General features: G+C 35.2%; 2 protein-coding genes across 3 annotated transcripts in view; one reads left to right on the forward strand and one right to left on the reverse strand.

The window, feature by feature from the left end:
* Window positions 1-3566: 3566 nt before the first annotated feature.
* LOC125658390 (uncharacterized) overlaps window positions 3567-20998 on the reverse strand; it is a 29883-nt gene continuing 12451 nt past the window's right edge. The window contains exon 4 of one of the 2 annotated variants that reach the window (XM_048889633.2): window positions 3567-5226. In XM_048889633.2, coding sequence (XP_048745590.2) covers window positions 5096-5226 — 131 coding nt within the window. In that variant the 3' untranslated portion in view covers window positions 3567-5095. Of the gene's footprint in view, window positions 5227-15078; window positions 15752-20998 lie in introns of those variants that run through there. The other variant, XM_048889641.2, reaches the window with a different exon arrangement.
* On the forward strand, window positions 6852-9128 carry LOC125658335 (G-protein coupled receptor dmsr-1-like). Its single transcript, XM_048889568.2, has one exon. The coding sequence runs from the start codon at window positions 6852-6854 to the stop codon at window positions 7968-7970; it is 1119 nt and encodes a 372-aa protein (XP_048745525.1). The 3' UTR covers window positions 7971-9128.

Here is a 20998-nt window from a genome sequence, read left to right on the forward strand (position 1 = left end):
AAGAAAAAAGAAGAGATGAAATTGAAAGTATATAATAACATTAGTTAATGCTCGTTATTACATCAATAATACTGGGGCATTTTCAATATCTTTCATGTTTCTCATGACAAAAATTGTACGAATGACTGGAAGTCGAGATTGACGATAATGAATTTTTAATCCAAATACACTGCATGTAAAACAGAGTAAATTGAAAGTAAACTAATACTTTGTGAATATAGGTAAACTTGAAATATATGCAACTCTTGGAATGAACGTTCAGTAAAGTAACTGAGAATCTTTAATTTCTAAACTTTCGACTTACAAGAGAAGTGTTTGATAACTAAAAAAAGTACCTGTTTAGATCATGCGTAATTTAAGAATATTCAACTTTTAAAACGTGTCCTGCAATTTGAAGAAGAAGAAAATGAAAAAGAAATAATCATGGAAAACAAATGACACGCAAAATTTACTTTGTTGTGCAATCGAAAAACTATCGGAAGTAGTTCTGTTTCATTTGTTAAAGACCTTTCACTCTCACGATGCCGCGGTATCAATAAACTCGTGTTTTTTATGTAAAGGATATAAGCCTCAAACTGGACAGTTTGAGGCTTATACATTTCGTGTTTTGTTCTAAGAATAGACCGACTTAAGTAAACCCATTGCCAATGATAATTATGAATAAAGCTATTTTTGACTAGTCTGACAATATAACCAGTCTTGCGTAGAAGTTAACTTATTGGACAGTGTCAGGCAAGTAATCAAGGGTGTCTTTTACTGCAGGTTTATTAGTCACTCACGCTGTAGTACTGAGCCATATCAACATGTCCTGTGATGGGGAGAGCATAATCATTGCACAATCAAAATTTAAGGATTTTAATGAAAGTACTGCGAATATTATCTTAATGAGTGTTGTATTCTGGATATGGAGGGTAAGAAAGTTATGGAGTCAAATTTTAATCTGAAAAGCATTGTGTTTTCGAATATTTGGTTGAGGAAATAATTAACGCCAGCTAGAACCTAATACGCCCATCTCGTGAAATGATATAAAATTATTCATGAAAGCAAACATAATAATTCAGAATTAGGATATGCTAATAAAGAAAACATAAAAAATCAGCATAATTCAAATACAGCATGGAAATATGTCTTTCAGATTTAAATTTTTATTCGATATAATAATGGCCAATGGAATTTAAAAAAAAAAATGCGAATCTTAAAGTTGGAGCAGATAATTCTGCTAAGGGGAAATATCATTTTAAGTGTTTCAGTGATTTTTCCGATATCTGTGTTGATTCTTACTTGTAGGTAATTTTAAATTAAATTTATATCTCTTTGACAAATGTATTGTCTTTCTCTTATTTTCAGCCTACCTGTAAATGTCTAATAAGTTATTGGGTTTACCTGGCACTGTCCAATAAGTTGACAATTACTGTCCATTATTTTAAAGAACGGACGGTATCTGTCATTTATTAAAAATAATGGACAACAATTGTCAACGTATTGGACACCTACAGGTAACCTTTCCACTACAAGTGGACTTTTTTCTATATAAAAGCCTAAAAAGACAAAGGATTGCGTAACAAAAATGTTTTAATTGGAGATGTGGTATCTATCAACATTTTAAATTAGTGTATTTTGAAATTGTCAGCCTTTTCTCAGCACAACTGATTAAATCTTTCGTTCCATGTGTTTTAGGCTAGTCATTAGAAACCCGCTTTTCTGTCCAAATGATAACATCGTCAGTAACGGAGGAACTAGTAGGAAGTACAAGCTGTACTAGTAGGAAGTACAAGCTGCACTAGTAGGAAGTACAAGCTGTACTAGTACATGTAGGAAGTACAAACTGTACTAGCAGGCAGTAGAAGCTGTATCGTTGTCTATGTGTGTTGGTCAGTATCAGTCATTAGTACATTTAATGGTAACATTGTTATACGAAATTACTTGTGTCTCTGAGGATTCAATGCCGTTCTTGCAGTTGGAGGCTTGCCAAGCGCTCACCCACTTATGACGCTCAGTTTATATAAAGTAAAAAGATGGTGATTCCTCCAATTCGCATGCAATCGATATTTACTCACCCCGTATAGATGTACAAATGTGTTTAACTTTATATTGAATTCGTTATGCTGTATATTGATTTTCTAGGACTGATTAATATAGATATACAAATAGGTCGAAACACTCACATTTCACTTAGATAAACAAGGTACTGATAGTTCTTTCTGGAATTAGCAACAAAATTCGTTGTCTGCAATTTTGATACTGAAGTACAGTACAGTACAGATCAGATCAGAAATATTGAAATTTTGCAGTATCATGTTGAATATGACTAAGACAATGACAACCCTTCCAGGCACTTGAGTGCATCTTTTTTCTATCAGTTTATGCACATTTAATGAATTCCTGCAGTCAAAAATTCTTACAAATGATTAGTAGAATGAAAAATTAAAAATAATGATAATGCATGTATTTTCATGTTGGGACATTACAGAAACTGTATTTATACTGGACTCCACTGGGACCACTTGGCATTCTATGCCACCTTCAATCGATATGTACCCAAAAGTTGGTTTCAATTTCTCAATAATAGAACAATCACCTTGGTAAATAAGAAATTCTCTCAATTCTTCACATTGCAGGAGACCATCAATATGATTTTTGGTACACATTTTTCTATACAGCATGTCACATTTCATCACTATTATATCGATGTCAGTTCTATTTGACCCATCGATACTCTTTGGTAAAGTTTTCATCATGAATAGTATGCAATTCGTAACTCACTGCCTTCCTCTTGAACTATCAGAAAACCTAACACCACCTTAAAAACGCTGCAGAGAGAAATTTATTCCATACTATTTGCGAATCAGCCATAACTACATGTACATATTTAATTGAACATAGCTGTTAACGACAAACTAACAGTTCAACTTTATGACAAACGACTTCAGCTTCTCCATCTTCACCTTCCCATAATTATGTAGCAATATTCCATTATCATCGGCATATTGTGTTTATATCTCTCTACTGATTCGATAAGCAAGCAAGATCATATTTTAAATTGAGGCAAGCCACAGACAAATACTAAGTTGATGTTACAGAGGTTTCAACAGTCTCGTTTGAAGTCAGCATTTCGCAAATTCTCTGTTCGTTATAACGCCTTAATTTAACAATACAACCTGTTATTGTGTCAAGCGCTGTCTGACGTGTTTTATACCGATTTTGACTACGGATTACTCCATTTACCTGATCAAGATATATAAGCCTATATAGATATATAGGGATCATGGCAGGTGTGACCTAGGCACCTGATCCCATCTCTGGTATACCCAGGGGTCCATGTTTGCTTTACTCTTAATTTTGTATTCTTTATGAGATTTATTTTCGCCTTTTCATCCACGATAATTTTTAAATCTTTTAGGCCTATTCGTAAAGTTATATTATTGACAAATAATGGATAATACTTTGAACATTGAAAATAATACAATGTCTACAAAGCAATTGCCCTTAATATTTTTAAACTTTTAAGATCACATTATTCTGATTTCTTCCTAAACACTACAATCTTGATAATTTTAACAATTTTTAGCAATCTTTACAAGGTATTGTTCATTGTCTATTTAATTTAGAATATTCTCACAATGAAATGCCCTCAAAGTTTCTCATAAAACTTTTTAAATGGTCTCACAATATCCTTCAACTTCATTTCAATACTTTCATATAGTTCTCAATATTATTCTCCAAGTTTCTTATAAACGTTTTCTACCAATTGTTTCTCAAAATCCTGATTCAGATAAACATACACTCGTGCATGCGCAAGGTGAATTTCCCCATATCATCCGGTTTAATTTCGCTTATATATAAACACCACATGCAGGTGATTATAGAATATTGCTAGATAAACATGGGGAATTGACAATGTAGAATAGCAACATTTGATTAATTATCTTTTATATCCTGGATGTTTTGAAAATAGAACAGCCATTACTGCAACATGGCGTTGTATTTTATATAAATCTGAGCAGTGAAGCGTTGGTTACCAAAATCATCTAGTCAGGGTTACTTTCATATTCTTTCGTGACGGGAAAAACTTAAATATCAAATCTTATACTTTGAAAGAAAAGCATGACACATTTCATTTTTTCTATTAGAACATGAAGCAGGATTTACTTTTCGCTAAGGACATTAAAAGACATTAACTGATTAATTCAGAAGCGGTTTTAATTGAAAGTATGCCCAGAAATAAAATTTGGATAATATGATTTTAGCAGCGAACATTTGCCTCAAAATAATTAACTGATACACCGAAATGTATTTAGATTTAGCCGTCAAATTTTTTCAAATCTCAATTTTGTATTCTTTATTAGATTTATGAGATCGGTTACACTTGCTCATTCATACTACAAACTTGATATTTATCCAACTTTTAGTTACATGCCTACTTAAGTTTTATCTAATAAACCAAAACTACATTTACATGTAGCTCTGGAAGTCTTGAATTTCCTTTATAATGATTAAGTGGTTTCGTATGTTCTTTCATTCGAGATTAATGCATTGTTTCTAGTAATAAAACCATGATTAGAGTAAATTCAACCAGTCGACCATTAGCCTTCCGAAAGGATGGATTCTTCTCGTCGTTATTGCTGTTGATAAACTCGTATGATGTTGTTCAAATGTGGATTCTAACAAACTCCAAGAAACTTTTAGTAAATTTGAAATCACAAAACTTTTAAATTATTATCACAACGTACGACTTTTCACAACCATTCCACATGATAAATTAAAGACTAGACTTTTTGACATCATAGACAGTTGAAAGATTCTTCAACAAAAATAGAATAAGGAAATATTCATATCTAGTGATCAGCCATTCAAAAAATTACTTTGTTCAATACCACCCCGATTCTTCGCACAAGTACTCTGAAGTTGATATTAAATAGCTGTTGGAGCTCCTCATTGACAATATTTTCGTAGTCTTTGGTGATCAAGTCTTCCATCAGTCTGTTGGAATTCCCATGGGCACGAATTGCGTTTCTTTGTTAACGGACTTGTACTTGTGAGGCAAAATTTATTCGACAGCTTCTACATGAGAAGAACAAGGTGTGTTTGTGAAACACTAGTGCGCACGGATTACAACAAAGTGGAACTGTAAGACATTGTAGTTTTTTAATTTCCAAAAACGAGGCCAATTCTCAATGCCAAGGTCAAAAAGGCAACAAATCTGGTATCGCTGGAAAAGTCGTCTGACTAAAAATACACATGCTTAATATAAAAACATTACCTCTTACGATTTGAAAGATATGTCTTGTATTCCAATTTTCTAAAAAGTAAGGAAACGCTCATTAAAACACCAGCTCAAAGATTTTGGTGTCATTGGAAAGGTCTTGCTACAAGAAATATATGTACCACATATGAAAGGTCTACCTCTTGTAGTGTAAAAGATATGACCAATATTAAAGGTTTTGCCACAAACAGACTATATGTCCCCCAATATTCTATTCCGGGGGTGGGGGTGGGATAAACGTGGCCTTCAACTCTCAACATATAGATACATCGACGACGTTTTATCTATTAGCAATAATCATTTTTATTCATATGTCGATTTTATCTATCTCCAAACTCGAGATAAAAGTCATCCACATCTGCTTCGTACATAAATATTGTATTGAATGAAGATGTTAACGGCAAACTAACAACTCAACTTTATGACTTCAGCTTCTCTATCACCCACTTCTCATATTTATGTAGAAAATTTCATTATCCCCTGCATATGGTGTTTATATCTCTCAACTGATTCGATACACAAGTGTTTGTTCAGCGTATGATCCGTTTTTGAATCGAGGTAGGCTACTGACAAGGAAGTTGATGGTATAGGGGTTTCAACAGTCTCGTTTAAAGTCAGCATTTCGCAAATTCTACGGTCGTTATAACGATCTAGTTTGCCAATACAACTTGTCATTGGGTAAAAAAACTATCACTGTCTTAAGATATGTCTTAGTGCTGAGATGGTTTCCAAAGCATGTCGGCTGATCACACCTCTGGTACATATGTACATCCAGGGTTCCGTATTTGCACAACTCTCTACTTTGAATTCCTTATAGGAGATAAGAGATTGATCACTGTTATATATCTTAACCTTTTCTTTGTTCATGTAAAAACTTTATACTATGGGATTAAACATTCTTTTTGAAGAATTTATCGATGTGTAAACTCTGGGAATTTTACTCACAAACTTAACATAAAAATGCTTCGCACTTTTATGTTAAGTTTGTGAGTAAATGTCCAGAGTTTACACATCGATAAATTCATCAAAAAGAATGTTTGATTCTTATAATTCCAATTCGTTCCCTCAACTTCCCTGTATTATCAATTTCAATGATTTGAATAGTTTTCCCGCACTATGTTATTTGCTCTCAGGTGCGTATGTATACATAGCGTTCTTGGATTTATTGATGTGTAAATTCTCGTTTAGATTTATTTTTGTCCAATCAAAACAATTGTAATAAATAACATTGGAATTATATTGTTTTAAACACACACACACACACTTGGCGATGTAGTTCTTGGTTTTTAACTCAAAGTGGCAATCTTTTCATGTAAGAGAACCTTGAAATTGTGTTAAATTAGATAGTAGTTTTATCTACTAATCATTTATTACAATTCATATCATAAACATTATGTTTGAACATATTTTTCCCGACAAACATTAGTTATTTCGATGAGACAAGTAATACGATAACCAAATTTCCTCTGATAAATTTTAAGATTTTACACATCTGTTATACTTCTAGTTCTTCGATTTAATCTCATTTTCACATAATATAATAACATTAATCTCTTTCCTTTTTTACAGCTCCTCTGGGTAGAAAACAATGGAGATCAACTCTACAAATCTCACCAGTAACATCAACTTTATAAATCCTGGCAACAACACAGTCCCAGATCAGTGCGATGATGTAGTTGGACTGTATGCTTATGCATGCTTTTATTATGGCGTCCATGACTATTTCAGCGTGATTTTGTGTTGTTTCGGAATACCCGCAAATCTCGTCAACATCATTATCTTGACTCGGAAGTCGATGAGGACACCCATCAACATAATATTAACTGGCATCGCCGTGTCGGACTTGCTCACCATGTTTTCCTATCTAGTCTTTGCTATCCACTTCCGGTTAATGTATGGACGTGACGATGTTTTTGGTAAATACACATATGGCTGGGCTTTGTTTCTGGTTTTTCATATATGCCTGACCCTCACAACGTACACAATTTCTATTTGGCTTGGAGTATGTATGTCTGTGATTAGGTACATGTATGTTTCCTCCGTGGGCACGCGGCACCCCGGCACAGAGAAACGTCGGTCATTCGTACTAGTCATCATTGTGTTTGCTTTCTCAATTATAGCGTATATTCCACAATACGCCTTCATGGAAGTTCAACCCATTGCCAACTTGACTGGGGTGTACAGACCGCGGAGTATCGGCATACGATCCACCAATAGGTCGACATTAGAAACAGCTTTTGTGTGGATATTTCTAGTGGCGGGAAAATGGATACCATGTTTTTTGATCATCGTGTTCGGTATAATTTTGGTGTGTACCCTACATAAAAGCAAGAAACGTACCGAAAAACTGAAAGGAGCTCAAACCAAAGCAAGGCTAAAGCAACACACCCGGACGACCGCAATGTTGCTGGTCATTATCCTCATGTATATAATATCTGAAATTCCCCAGACCGTCGTCTTAGTGATAGGGGTTGCAAGTGGAGACTTCCTGAACTACATGCTGTTGGCAGACACAATAGACATGCTTTGTTTGATCAATAACTCGGTGAACATAATATTGTATTGTGCAATGAGTAAACAGTTCAGAGACATGTTATGGTCAAGTTTGTGCTGTATATTTCAGTTCTCTGACCCCAAGAATTACATGTCCGTGCAGACGACGGTCACACACACTAGTCCGTGCGGACAACTATGTCACGATTCTTAGAATAACGTTCAGGCTTTTGCACAATAGAAATTCGCATCCTTTGAAGGCGCCAATATTAGGAAAAAAATATAACACATATTGTTAATGGTTCATACTCTGATGTGTTGATGTGAAATTTATTTTATTTCAATTTACAGCTAGTGGTCATAATGAAGTTTCCAGTGTCTTAGAATAAAGAATTAGAATACACCAATGCTAAATCTGAAACTAAATCTTGTTTCATAACTCAGGGTGTATAGGATGCAGGACAAAACTAGCAAAGTAGTAAGAACAATATTATTTCATAGAACTTGCATCATCACTTGTATATATTCATTCTATTTTCTTTTGAATTCGAAATTCTGTTTACTTTGAACTAATTACTGCACTTTATAAATGCACGTTACTAGTTTACTGTTGCGTCTAGACTGCATTTGACGTAACCAAAGATTTATGTACTGTAGGCATGATATATTTACTCCTGATGTATGTATCTTGTATCGAAGAATATTTTGCTTTTTGACCATTTTAAAACAACAATTTAATGATACAGTGCAAATAGACATGTTGATTCTTTTGACCAAAAAAAAATTGAATGAAAATATCTTTCTTTGCGTCTTAATTACAGCTAGTTATCACGTTGGACTGTAACGTTATTTATTTCTCCACATGACGGACAAAATATCCTGAATGTTACGTATAACAACAATAAACAACTGCAGTCTACCCTGAATATACTGAACTTCAGGGGACCGATCTTAATTTTTAATTATATCTACAGATCAATATAACCGATGTCAAATTACATGTATATGTTATTTGTTTTTCTTTTACTTCAATATAATAGATAGTTCAATATTAGCGACTTCAATATAAATGGAGTAAACTGTATAGTGGAGTGGACTGTATATATACATATTGTGGTATGTTTTCAATAAAATTGTTTTAAGAATGGTTCGTAGAGTAGTAGTTGAATTGTACATAGAGGCTTTGAATAGTTTCAAATTGTTAAAATGATGTAGTATGTTTTGGCCACTAACTCCTGTTTTATAGATATATTTCGTGTTTAAAGATGAAAAACTTGACTGCAAAGGAAATAATATACAGCTTTCCTTGTAATAGATATTGTGTTATTGGAATGTTGAAAAATGAAAACGAATTAAAAACTATAGAGGTTTACAACATATTTCATTTCATAAGCGCTGCCATACAGGGCATGATAGTGCTCAGTTAACCATGCCGTTACCTTCTCCCGGCAACGTAAACACTGTTAACTTTTGAACATGGTTCGTCTTAAATGTGATATAGCATTTTCAGGGTGGGTTGAATATTGATATGGTGCGTCATAATCGTATCAATTTGTCACATCTCCCAGGCGACGTAAATACTGAATACTGACGTAAATACTGAATTTTGATATGATACATCGTGGCTATATTTTTTTACGGAAAACGCTTGGTGCCAGTGGAGAAAAATATTTCATCTAGTTGTGATTGCCACATGGAATTATCTGGCGACCGTCATCAGGGGCGGATCTAGGAATTGCGGTTACGGGGGGCGCCACTTTATGAGGCAATGGGTCCAGGGCGAAGCCCTCGTGGGGGGGTCAAGGGGACGAAGCCCCGGAAGCTCCTGGATTTTACAGATTTAAGGGGCTTGAAATATTTCTCCTATATAGTCATTTGTACTATTTTCTATCATTTTAATAAGGTGAAATTAATAAAATGACCCAAATTTTAAGGGTTTTTTGGAAAAAATTAAGTTCTCCCAATAAAGTAATTCAAGGAATCAAAATATTTTGTCGTTTATTTCTCCGGGAGTGGAAGAAATTATTGCTTCTTTTATCGTTTAGTATATTTTCCTAAACACGATACCGCGATTTACCTTAAATTTGAAAAGTTTAGGGGGGGGGCGCCGCCTGCGCCCCCTCTAAATCCGCCACTGGTTATATCAATATCTTGTGGTCGCCGGATAAGTTATGGCGGCCGCCCGATATTAACTAGTACATTGCAGTCGCCAGAAACTTCATTGGCGACCACCAGGAATTTATTTGGGGGACACCAGATAAAATATTTTTTTGACCTGGCACCAACCGGCTTTCGTAGTTCTCAACTATGTCGTTATATTCTCCAGGCGACATAAAAGCTGACTATTTTGACACGATACGCCTTAATCACAATACCGCGGTTTTCTATCAAACATTTACAGAAAGAACTGTAACAATTTCACGAAATGTGAACGATTTACTTAAATCCCGTAGCGTATGTCGTGAATACCTCGAATTAGCACGTGGCAATTCGCATTAACGGCTAAGATGATTAAGCAAAACAATAGAAGTTTCACTTCAATTTGAATTACCCTAAAAACATACAGTTGTCTCTTGAGCAATATGTTTTTGATCTCGACCACGGCTTTTCTGGCACACGTGACCAGAATGGGAGAACTTGATCTCCTTCCTGAAATCACATTACAGGAACCATTTATAACGTACTGTTTTAACATTAGGATCCTAGATCAATGTTTGCCGACCGATATTTCCATCGTGAAACAAATGCAGGTACATGAACTTGATCGAATGAAGGCTCAGCGGAAACACGTGACGATTGAGCGATTACAGCGTGAATCCATAGTAACCCATTACGTACACACAAATCATTTAATAATGAAAAGTTGAAATTAAGAGGATCTGTACACGATTTATCTATGCTAAGAATAGAACGCCAAGTTATGCTAAATGATAATTAACCTCTTGAAGATTAGTGATGAAATGATGAGAATTGAATTACAAACTAGACGAAAGAGGGGGATTTAGTCAAATTAAATGATTAGGAATCCCACTAGCTTCCGTTGAACTGGAATAGGTCAATTCACAGTGGCGAATCACGTGACTTTGACGATCAATTACACGGAAAAATGGCGACGAAAGTCAACACAAGGGAAAATTCAAACGAGTAAGTAACACCTTTAACAAGAACGAATTGTCACATATCTATATCAACATTTGAAGAATGTTCTCAGGAACAAATCTACACTAAAATGGTAGTTCTACGTGCGATCGAAGCAGAAAACAGTGACGCAATGTTTTTGTTTTTATTCAAAAGCTTACCGACCGCCAAAAAACTGTGTCAATGTTCTCTGCTTCTATCGCACGTAGAACAAGAGATGTTTGTAAAACACATATGCCCCCCATGATGCAAAATTGAAAAGGGTTATATACACACATCATTTAATTAAGAGTACTATCATCAATTCAAAATATTGAGCAGACAATATCTTCCTATGTCAAGAGTGGATTGACCATGTGACCTCAAAATCAATAGATGTCATCTTCTCCTGATGATGTACCAGTGTACCAAGTTTGATGTCTGTCGAGCAAAGGGTTTTCAAGATATTGAAAGGACAGTATATTCCTATGTCCAGTTTGACCCTTGACCTTTGACTACGTGACCTCAAAATCATTAGGTGCCATCTCCTCCTGATGATGTACCAGTGCACCAAGTTTGATGTCTGTCAAGCAAAGGGTTCTCAAGGTATTAAACTGACAGTATATTCCTATGTCCAGTTTGACCCTTGACCATCTGACCTCAAATTCAATAGGGGTCATCTTCTCCTGAAGATGAATAGAAGATGTACCAGTGTACTAAGTTTGATGTCTGTCAAGCAAAGGGTTCTCAAGATATTGAGCGGACAGTATATTCCAATGTCCAGTTTGACCCTTGACCTTTGACCATGTGACCTCAAAATCAATAGGAGTCATCTTCTCCTAAAGATGTACCAGTGTACCAAGTTTGATGTCTGTCAAGCAAAGGATTCTCGAGACATTGCGTGGTCAATATATTCCTATGTCCAGTTTGACGCTTGACCTTTGACCAGGTGACATCAAAATCAATAGGGGTCATCTACTTCTTAAGATGTACCAGTGTACCAAGTTTGATGTCTGTCAAGCAAAGGGTTCTCAAGATATTGAGCGGACAGTATTTTCCTATGTCCAGGGTAGGTTGACCCTTGACCTTTAACCTTTCACCTGAAAAACAATTAGGGGTCCTCTTCTTTTCATAACCAACCCACATATGAAATATCATTACGATTAAGTGAATGGTTCTCAAGATATTGAGCAGACAACATGTGGTCTACCGACCGACCGACAGGTGCAAACCAATATGCCCCTCTTCTTTGAAGGGCGACATAACTACCCTTTTAATATATATTTGTTCCTGGGAAATTCTTCAAATGTTGATATAAGTTATGTGACAATTCCTTATTGATAAAGGTGTTACTTATTTGTTTAAAGTTTCCTTTGTGTTGACTTTAGTCGCCATTTGTCCGTGTAATTTATCATGTCAAAGTCACGTGATTCGCCACCGTGCTATTAATGGAAGGTTGATAAACTTCCATCTTATTCATTGAAATAAGTAAGTAAATGATAACCAGGTCAGTTGATATTACCAATACACATTGAATAAAGACGATTTCTAGTCAGCTCCATGATACATGTATCTGTTAATTACGCAATGTACAATAGAGACTGGTTCTATTGAACTTAATGATACACATTCAACAATGTTCATTAGAGATTAATTCTGAGTTAACTGATATTCAAATGACGCTTTATGACCAAATTCCAGTCACTTTATGCAAATTGGTCCATTATTACTTTCTCTAAACTATTCAACCGTCCAACAGGTTTTAGCTGACAAGGAGCTTGAGTATTTATTTGTCAATGAGTTAACGGTAAGGTTAGTTGAAGGTCAACTGACCTATGGTTGAATAGTCTAGATAAAGGTGTAAAGGTGATTTTACCTTGAAATAGTTTACTCTTCTTCTTAGTGCAACAACTTGCGCAGATCTAATAAATGCGCTGTGTTACCAAACTTCTTTTAAACATCGATATCATATACAATTTCAAATAAACGCTTCATTACATACAATATTTGGAAGGAACTTCTGACATATTCCGGCGCAGGGTTTTAAGAAGAATATGACGGAACGAAGTACACTTTTCTTTCTGATATTGTTTTGTATTTGCAATATTTTTTATGTTACAGATGAAATATAAACATCTAGTAAGATTTCAGAGATTCAGAATTATCTAATAATTATCTTTTATATACTTTGAGGACTTTTGTAACACTATTCAAATGTTTTCTGAAAGTCTAGGTAAACAGCTCTACATACATATAACAATCGAATTTACTTATCAACTACTTTTGCAGCTCTCTGACTAAAGGAAATAGCAATATGTATCCTTTAATATCATTTTTAATCTTAAATTCTTGTATATAACGATGTTGATTACACGAGTGTGAATTTCTTTTGCTATAACTTTGTAGATTTTTAACTATTACCATACTAAATGGAGATTCTAGTATGCTTAAAATAACTAAATGCTAAATCTTGTGTACAACTAGGTCAGATTCAAAGACACTCGATTCATTGCTAAGCAAATAGAGCACATACTTGTCTCTTCACTTTTATAATTATCATAGGCGTGGATGATAAAAATACAAGTTGGAAAATCTTCATTCTCAATAGCGAATGATTTTGATATCAAGTACAACACGACACTATATAAAACAGTACAATCTTAGGGAAGAAAAAAGTAATATAATTCCGTTCAGTCACTGTCGTCATATGGATAGTTAACCACAATGTAAAATGTCTACAGCACTGTCGTCATGTAGATAGTTAACCACACTGTAAATGTCTACAGCACTGTCGCCATACGGATAGTTAACCACACTGTAAAATGTCTACAGCACTGTCGACATACAGATAGTTAACCACATTGTAAATGTCTACATCACTGTCGCCATACAGATAGTTAACCACATTGTAAATGTCTACATCACTGTCGTCATACAGATAGTTAACCACATTGTAAATGTCTACATCACTGTCGTCATACAGATAGTTAACCACATTGTAAATGTCTACAGCACTGTCGTCATACAGATAGTTAAACACACTGTAAAATGCATACAGCACTGTAGCGATACAGATAGTTAACCACATTGTAAAATGTATACAGCACTGTCGCCATACAGATAGTTAATCACATTGTAAATATCTACAGCACTGCCGCCATACGGATAGTTAACCACAATGTAAAATGTCTACAGCACTGTCGCCATACAGATAGTTAGCCACATTGTAAATGTCTACAGCACTGTCGTCATACGGATAGCTAACCACACTGTAAAATGCATGAAGCACTGTCGCCATACAGATAGTTAACCACATTGTAAATGTCTACAGCACTGTCGTCATACGGATAGCTAACCACACTGTAAAATGCATACAGCACTGTCGCCATACAGATAGTTAGCCATATTGTAAATGTCTACAGCACTGTCGTCATACGGATAGCTAACCACACTCTATAATGCATACAGCACTATCGCCATACGGATAGTTAACCAGACTGTAAAATGTCTTCAGCACTGTTGTCATACAGATAGTTAACAAAACTGTAAATGTCTAGAACACTGTTGTCATACCGATAGTTAACCACATTGTAAAATATCTACAGCACTGTCGTCATACAGATAGTTAACCACACTGTAAATGTCTACAGCATTGTCGCCATACAGATAGTTAACCACACTGTAAAATGTCTACAGCACTGTCGTCATACAGATAGTTAACAAAACTGTAATTGTCTACAGCACTGTCGTCATACGGATAGCTAACCACACTGTAAAATGTAAACAGAACTGTCGCCATACAGATATTTAACCACATTGTAAATGTCTACAGCACTGTCGTCATACGGATAGCTAACCACACTATAAAATGTCTACAGCACTGTCGTCATACCGATAGCTAACCACACTGTAAAATGTAGACAAAACTGTCGCCATACAGACAGTTAACCACACTGTAGATGTCTACAACACTGTCGCCATAAAGATAGCCAACCACACTCTAAAATGCATACAGCACTGTCGCCATACGGATAGTTAACCATACTATAAAATGTCTACAGCACTGTCGTCATACAGATAGTTAACCACACTGTAAAAGGTCTAGAGCACTGTCGTCAATACAGATTAGCTAACCAACCTGTAAAATATTTAGTGTTTTAAAAATGGCACTCAAACGAAATGTACAAAGCAATTTTGCACAAAAATGACACATACACAAATTTAATGAATACACAAATATACTATTTCTTTCACTATTCTAGTGCAAATAATTCTCTAAGTTCCTTCGGCAAAATGAGTTAGAACAAAACTTCACAAATTCAAGTAGAACTACAGATGAAATAAGATTATGCCACTTATGAAATTCCATAAACATTATAATTGTACTAAGGATATCACAGGCAATCTTCACCCATTCACGGCTAACTGTAGGCAAGTCGTAGGTAGTACGCTGCTTACAGCTGCGTTTCAAATAATAAAGAATTTGGTTCACTTCATTTCACTCCACAAAATTATTTATAAACATGTAAAATAACTAGTGAGAACATCGTAAAAATTTATATAAAACATGTAAATTTACTCTGTGGTATCATAGACTAAGAGGAACATTTCAAATGGCGGGAACAGACTAAGTTATAACTACATGCAAAGATAGGTAACTCTAAAGTTGAAATAGATAGAACGAATTAACAGATATAAATTACTGCCCCAAAAAGTTAATAATATATACAAATTGGTTTCACACAACAAACAAACTAAAAATAAATAAATTCGTAACAATGCATGGTGTATTATCAGGTTTTTGCTAGAAAATTGCTCTTGCGAACAGCATCAATATTGTCAAGAAGGATAACTTTAATCTATCGCTCGATGATTGAGCTGAAAGAGAAAAAGAAAAATACACGTTATGTAGCACAATCCGTCACCAGGGGGTCGTATTATATACATATATACGTCCTAAATATTCATACTTTTTGTTGTGTCCAAACTAACATCAGTGCCGAATCGAAAGGGGGTGGGGGTGGTGGTGGTGGCTTTTCTCGCCACATATTTACAAGACATTATTGGCATATATAGATGAAAACTCCGGATTTGGCACCTAAAATGGCTGAATATTTTCTATTATTTGACTTTCACATATGTCCCACCCCCTATTTGGAAATTCTGGATCCGCCACTGAACATGGTTAATGTATCTTTAATGATTAGTGAGGTATTATAAAATGGGGAAAAAAACAACAAAAACACAGGACGCAATGTTTTGTTCATTCTTGACTAATTTAATTGTCGGACATCTTCGGTTGGCCTTATTTGCATAGGTATGCTTTGCGCGCCTTCTTCCGCACGAGGTCGGAAAGAAAACAATGGCGTCGGTTAGTTCATCGACTGTAGACACAGGAATAAAGCCGTATCACGCTGAATTCATCATGCTAGATCATGTGTAAAACACTTAAGAGTAGTTAGAGATGCACAGATTGATGAATTTCTGGCAAAACAGCACGTGGTATGTTACAAGGCAGTCACGTGGTCAGCACCCGGTTCGTTTCGTGAGACTACGATATCAACAAGAAGTTGTTTGTTTGTTTTACATCCTGTCGATATTTTTCACTGATACTGAGGTGTCACCAGCTGCAGGTGAAGTACCACAAATTTAGACCTATGCTCTGGGTCGTAGCAGTGATGATTCTTTAATGTGCCAATGCCTTTCGCGACACAGGACCTCTGTTTTTAAGATCATATCCGAAAGACCCGTGATTCTCATCACATCTAAATGCCGAGCGTTTAGCGAAGGAGTAATCACTGTTAACGTCTTATGTTTGACGCAATCATGGCACAAACAGACCTCGAACTACGACCTCCCGATAAGGGCTCCAATCGGGGTTTCTTTACCACCCAATAATGTTGTGTATCTGTGCACTTTAATTTTATGCCCATAGAGCGGATATCGAGGGGAATCGTTCACTGTATGTATGTATGTCTTTATATCTGTCTGTAGCTTTAAACTTGATTATTACTTCTGAAATTATATATATAAGATATCATTACTGAACTGATCGGTGAAGTTCAAGCTATGTGACTGGTAAGATAGGACACAGCAATTCAGTAACCCCTGACTCAAAGGAATAGGTGAGGAAAAGTACCGTACAATTGTATGATGTACTCATCTGTGTTCCTCTCAAATCACAAAACTTCCTGAGACAGGATTTTATTGCACAACACACTTACATGCAGGATTAATGCTGTTAATTGGACCACATATCGGAAAACACCCATTGGGCAGGGGAAATACACCGTCTCGTTTCGCTCCCAGCTTAGGTATGATAAAGCCTAATACTTCCGTCCTAACCCAGAGAGAACACAAACTTGTGTTTTATACCACAATACTAGTACCGTATTCAATCTCAGTTTCAGATTCAAGCATTCGTCCAAATAATGGAAATTTCTATTTGGTACTTTTTGTATAAAGACTTGTAAAACAGAAGTATTAACTGCAGAACATGATGGGCATTGGTATACCACTAGAGTGCGTAAAGTGTGAATATTTTTATTTCCAGCTGGTTTCTTTGCGATAACGCATTGGAGCTCCAATGTGTTCAGAGAAATTCTCTGTAACGACTAAAATACTGCGGCACACACTGAAAAATTTTCTATTGTAAATTACATCATTCAATAGAAATACATATTCTCTTACACTTATTCTGAAAAGTGGCTCGTTTCCATAGTAACGGAATGTTTATGTAGACACACATCCCCGCAAGAAAACTGGAGTTTGGGGAAAATTTCACTTCAATTTAAAATATTGTGTAATGGAGTTGCAAGAACAAATTCATTTTTGATTTATATTAGTATTCTACATGGAGTTTCTCTGTAATTTAGTTTACATCAGGTAATCTCGACTGGGCAGACATTCATAACCGGGATGCATAGTCAGAAGGAATCCAGAGTATATTCAGATTTGTCAGTTTGGATTAAACTCAGTTATGATTTCATCAAGACTTAAAGTCTTTACATTTTGTCAGTGAACAGCAATATGCTTCAATATAGTATTAGGAAACGTTACTGTGTGCACTTGCATTACCTGGACTGAAACTGACAGTTAAAGGGACATGGACACGATTTTGGTCAAATCTTATTTTTCCACTTTTATTGCTTATAATGCTTTACTTAGGTATTTCTAATGGCCAGACAGAATTTTAATGTGAGGTGTCGAGTCATAAGCAAGATACCGAGCTCACAATTCTTTGTTATGTAAACAAAGTTCGTGCCATGATTTTATGTACATTGGTTCAATATACCGATGAAAGTTCTTTTTCAAGCAGATTTTTTTCTATCTGGAAGTTCGTTTTGAACCCCCAGCGTTTGTCACATTTTAGGTAAAACCTGGTATTTTCTACTCAGTACTCAGAATGTAAACAAAGACATGGCCCGAGCTTTGTTCACGTAACAAAGAATTCTGAGCTCCGTAACTCACTTACAACTCGACGACGGACACTCAAATTTTGGTTGATAATCAGAATTACCCGAAGAAAGGATTTTAAACATTAAAAATGGAAAAATAAAATTTGATCAAACTATGTCCATGCCTCTTTAACGTCTAGTTATCATTATTTAAATGTAAAACTTAATAACAAGTTACTGTGAATTTACAGTAAGTGTGAACGACTCAGCTTCTCAAGTTCATTCGAGGTCTCGGATAGTTGATTTCAAAACAAATCTGTCAATGATGACACATCAAGGAAAGAACAATCACTGCGATTGGACCAATATTTAAAGGGGCGGGAATAAAAATAATTTTAGATGGACACACGTGTCTTTACACTAGCGTGTCATTACATAATATTTTAGCACGATGGAAGAGACTCTGCGAAAAGAGAAAACCAATACCAACTAAAACAATGATGTTGATTTTAAAATTACATGCCGAGGGTTTATTTTACGGTAAAATCAGTAAGAAATTAGGCGTCGCAAAGGCCACGTTATAAAATTGTCAATCATGGGAACTCTTGCACCGAAAATGTCGCCAACGAAGCTCACACCGGATGTACTTTTGTTTATCAAGTATGAAATTAAAAAGAAATCAAGTGTATATTAATAGAGAAATCAGACAAAATTTATTAAGAAGAAATATTTGTACCCCTGACAATGTACCATAAGTGTCTTTAATTTGTAGAGCTGCGAGAAATTTTTTGGGAAATGACTTTCAAGAAACTGCAAAGAATATCCAAGAGAAGCATATTTCGTCTGAACACAGGGACTCGTCACGAAATATTTATCTTTTTAAAATTTGACATCGTCTATTCTATTTTTACAAATAAATGTAAATATAGAATAGAGAGGGTCAATTCGTGACGAGCCCTTGTGGTCTGAACACGAACGAAGTGTTGAAAACTTCTTTGCTACTGATTTTATTGCAATTTAGGCCGAGTCAGATATATATATATATATATATATATATATACATACATACACATACATATATATATGTATATATACATTGACGAAGCGAGTGTCGCGTTCGTACAACGGGTAATCGCAATCATGGACATGCAGTTAGGGGTGGACTAGTGATATAGGTTCATAGGTACGCCAGTAACACAACATTAACAATCAACCTTTGCTGTGGTTTATTATGACGTTATAGATAATGCTAACGAAATGCTGAATTTCTTTAATAATGTGTTACAGGAGAGGGATGGTTTGGGGAATTTAGTTTTTGCTAGAATTCACAGAACTTGCCGTTGTTCATTCAATTAACAGTATCTAGCGATGGTTACTTCCGAATTTCTTACGAAAATGTGGGTATATATAACAGTAAAAGACATCAAAGCATCCAATTGCCATGTGTTGAAAATAAATGTTTTCTCGAAGTAGAATACCTATTGATCTTATTACTCAATATGACAAATTATTTTAGGGGCGAGATAAAATGTTCAATGTTAGAGAAAACTGAGTTCGCATAGTTCTCACCAAGACACCCCCCCCCCCTACAAAACTAAATATGAAGTATGTTGAAACTAATCGATTAACAAGTAAAACAAATGAAAGTGTACATTGAAACTATTAAACGTTTATTAAAATGTATTATTATGTGGTTTTAAAGTCAGTTGTTTTTTCCCCCACTAACGTGTAATCGATGTCGGATGACAGAAACTTGCGAGTTTTTACCCCCTCTTCCCTCTAACTATTTGAATTTAGAAATTTTTCCGACATCGATCTTTTCCAATACTTTGCAAGATTTCGAAAATATCCTCTGAGAGATTTATTTCAAAATAACGATATGGAAACTGCGAATGTGAAAGAGACAACAAAACAAAAGCATTGTTCTTAAATGGACAAAATCGCCTATAGAAACATGTACTGAAATTTCTGATCACTTAAAACTGACACGTATCTACAGGAATTTAAGGGAGTAACCTTTCAATTTTTATTGGGATATAGAGGCAACTGCGGATCCTGCCTTTTCCCGCAACATTTTCGATCCCGTCATTTTTTTTTCCTTTTCAATATTCAACACTATTTGAATTCTGGGATATTGCTATCCTGCCTTTTCTTTACATATCGGAGCTCGCCTTTTCCACCCTGTATTCCCCTCCCATACCTATTGATACTGCGATGGATTATAAGTATAGCACTGTTATTCCTGTTTAAAAGATAAAATTTATAAGGTATCTGATAAAAGTTATATCTTCTAAAGTTTACGAGATATCTTGTATCTTTTATAAGACATCTTATATTTTTTTCTTTATAAGATATCCCATCACTTTTATACATGTAGATATCTAGTATATATAAGATAAACTTTACAAGACATTTTATTAACGTAATCTCAAATCACCGTTGTCAAATCAAAACCGATATTGAATCTCACGCTACGTACGGTGCAACTTACACTGAAATCAAATAGTGAAACTTACACTTGTTAGGCACGAGATAATAAAATGCCAAATACTTGGAAACGCCTACCTATAATTTAACCGACCAATCAAAAGCGCTCTTTAAAATCACTCGGGGACTTTCCAATGAACTATCTGGAGCACGTCATGTACTTGCCGATATGTCTCATTCACACTTACTGTAAATCCACAGTAAATGTTAATTAAAGTTAACTAACGGTCGTGCAAACTAG

This window comes from Ostrea edulis, chromosome 1, assembly GCF_947568905.1.
Source record: "Ostrea edulis chromosome 1, xbOstEdul1.1, whole genome shotgun sequence".
In the NCBI taxonomy this organism is placed as follows: Eukaryota; Metazoa; Mollusca; class Bivalvia; order Ostreida; family Ostreidae; genus Ostrea; species Ostrea edulis.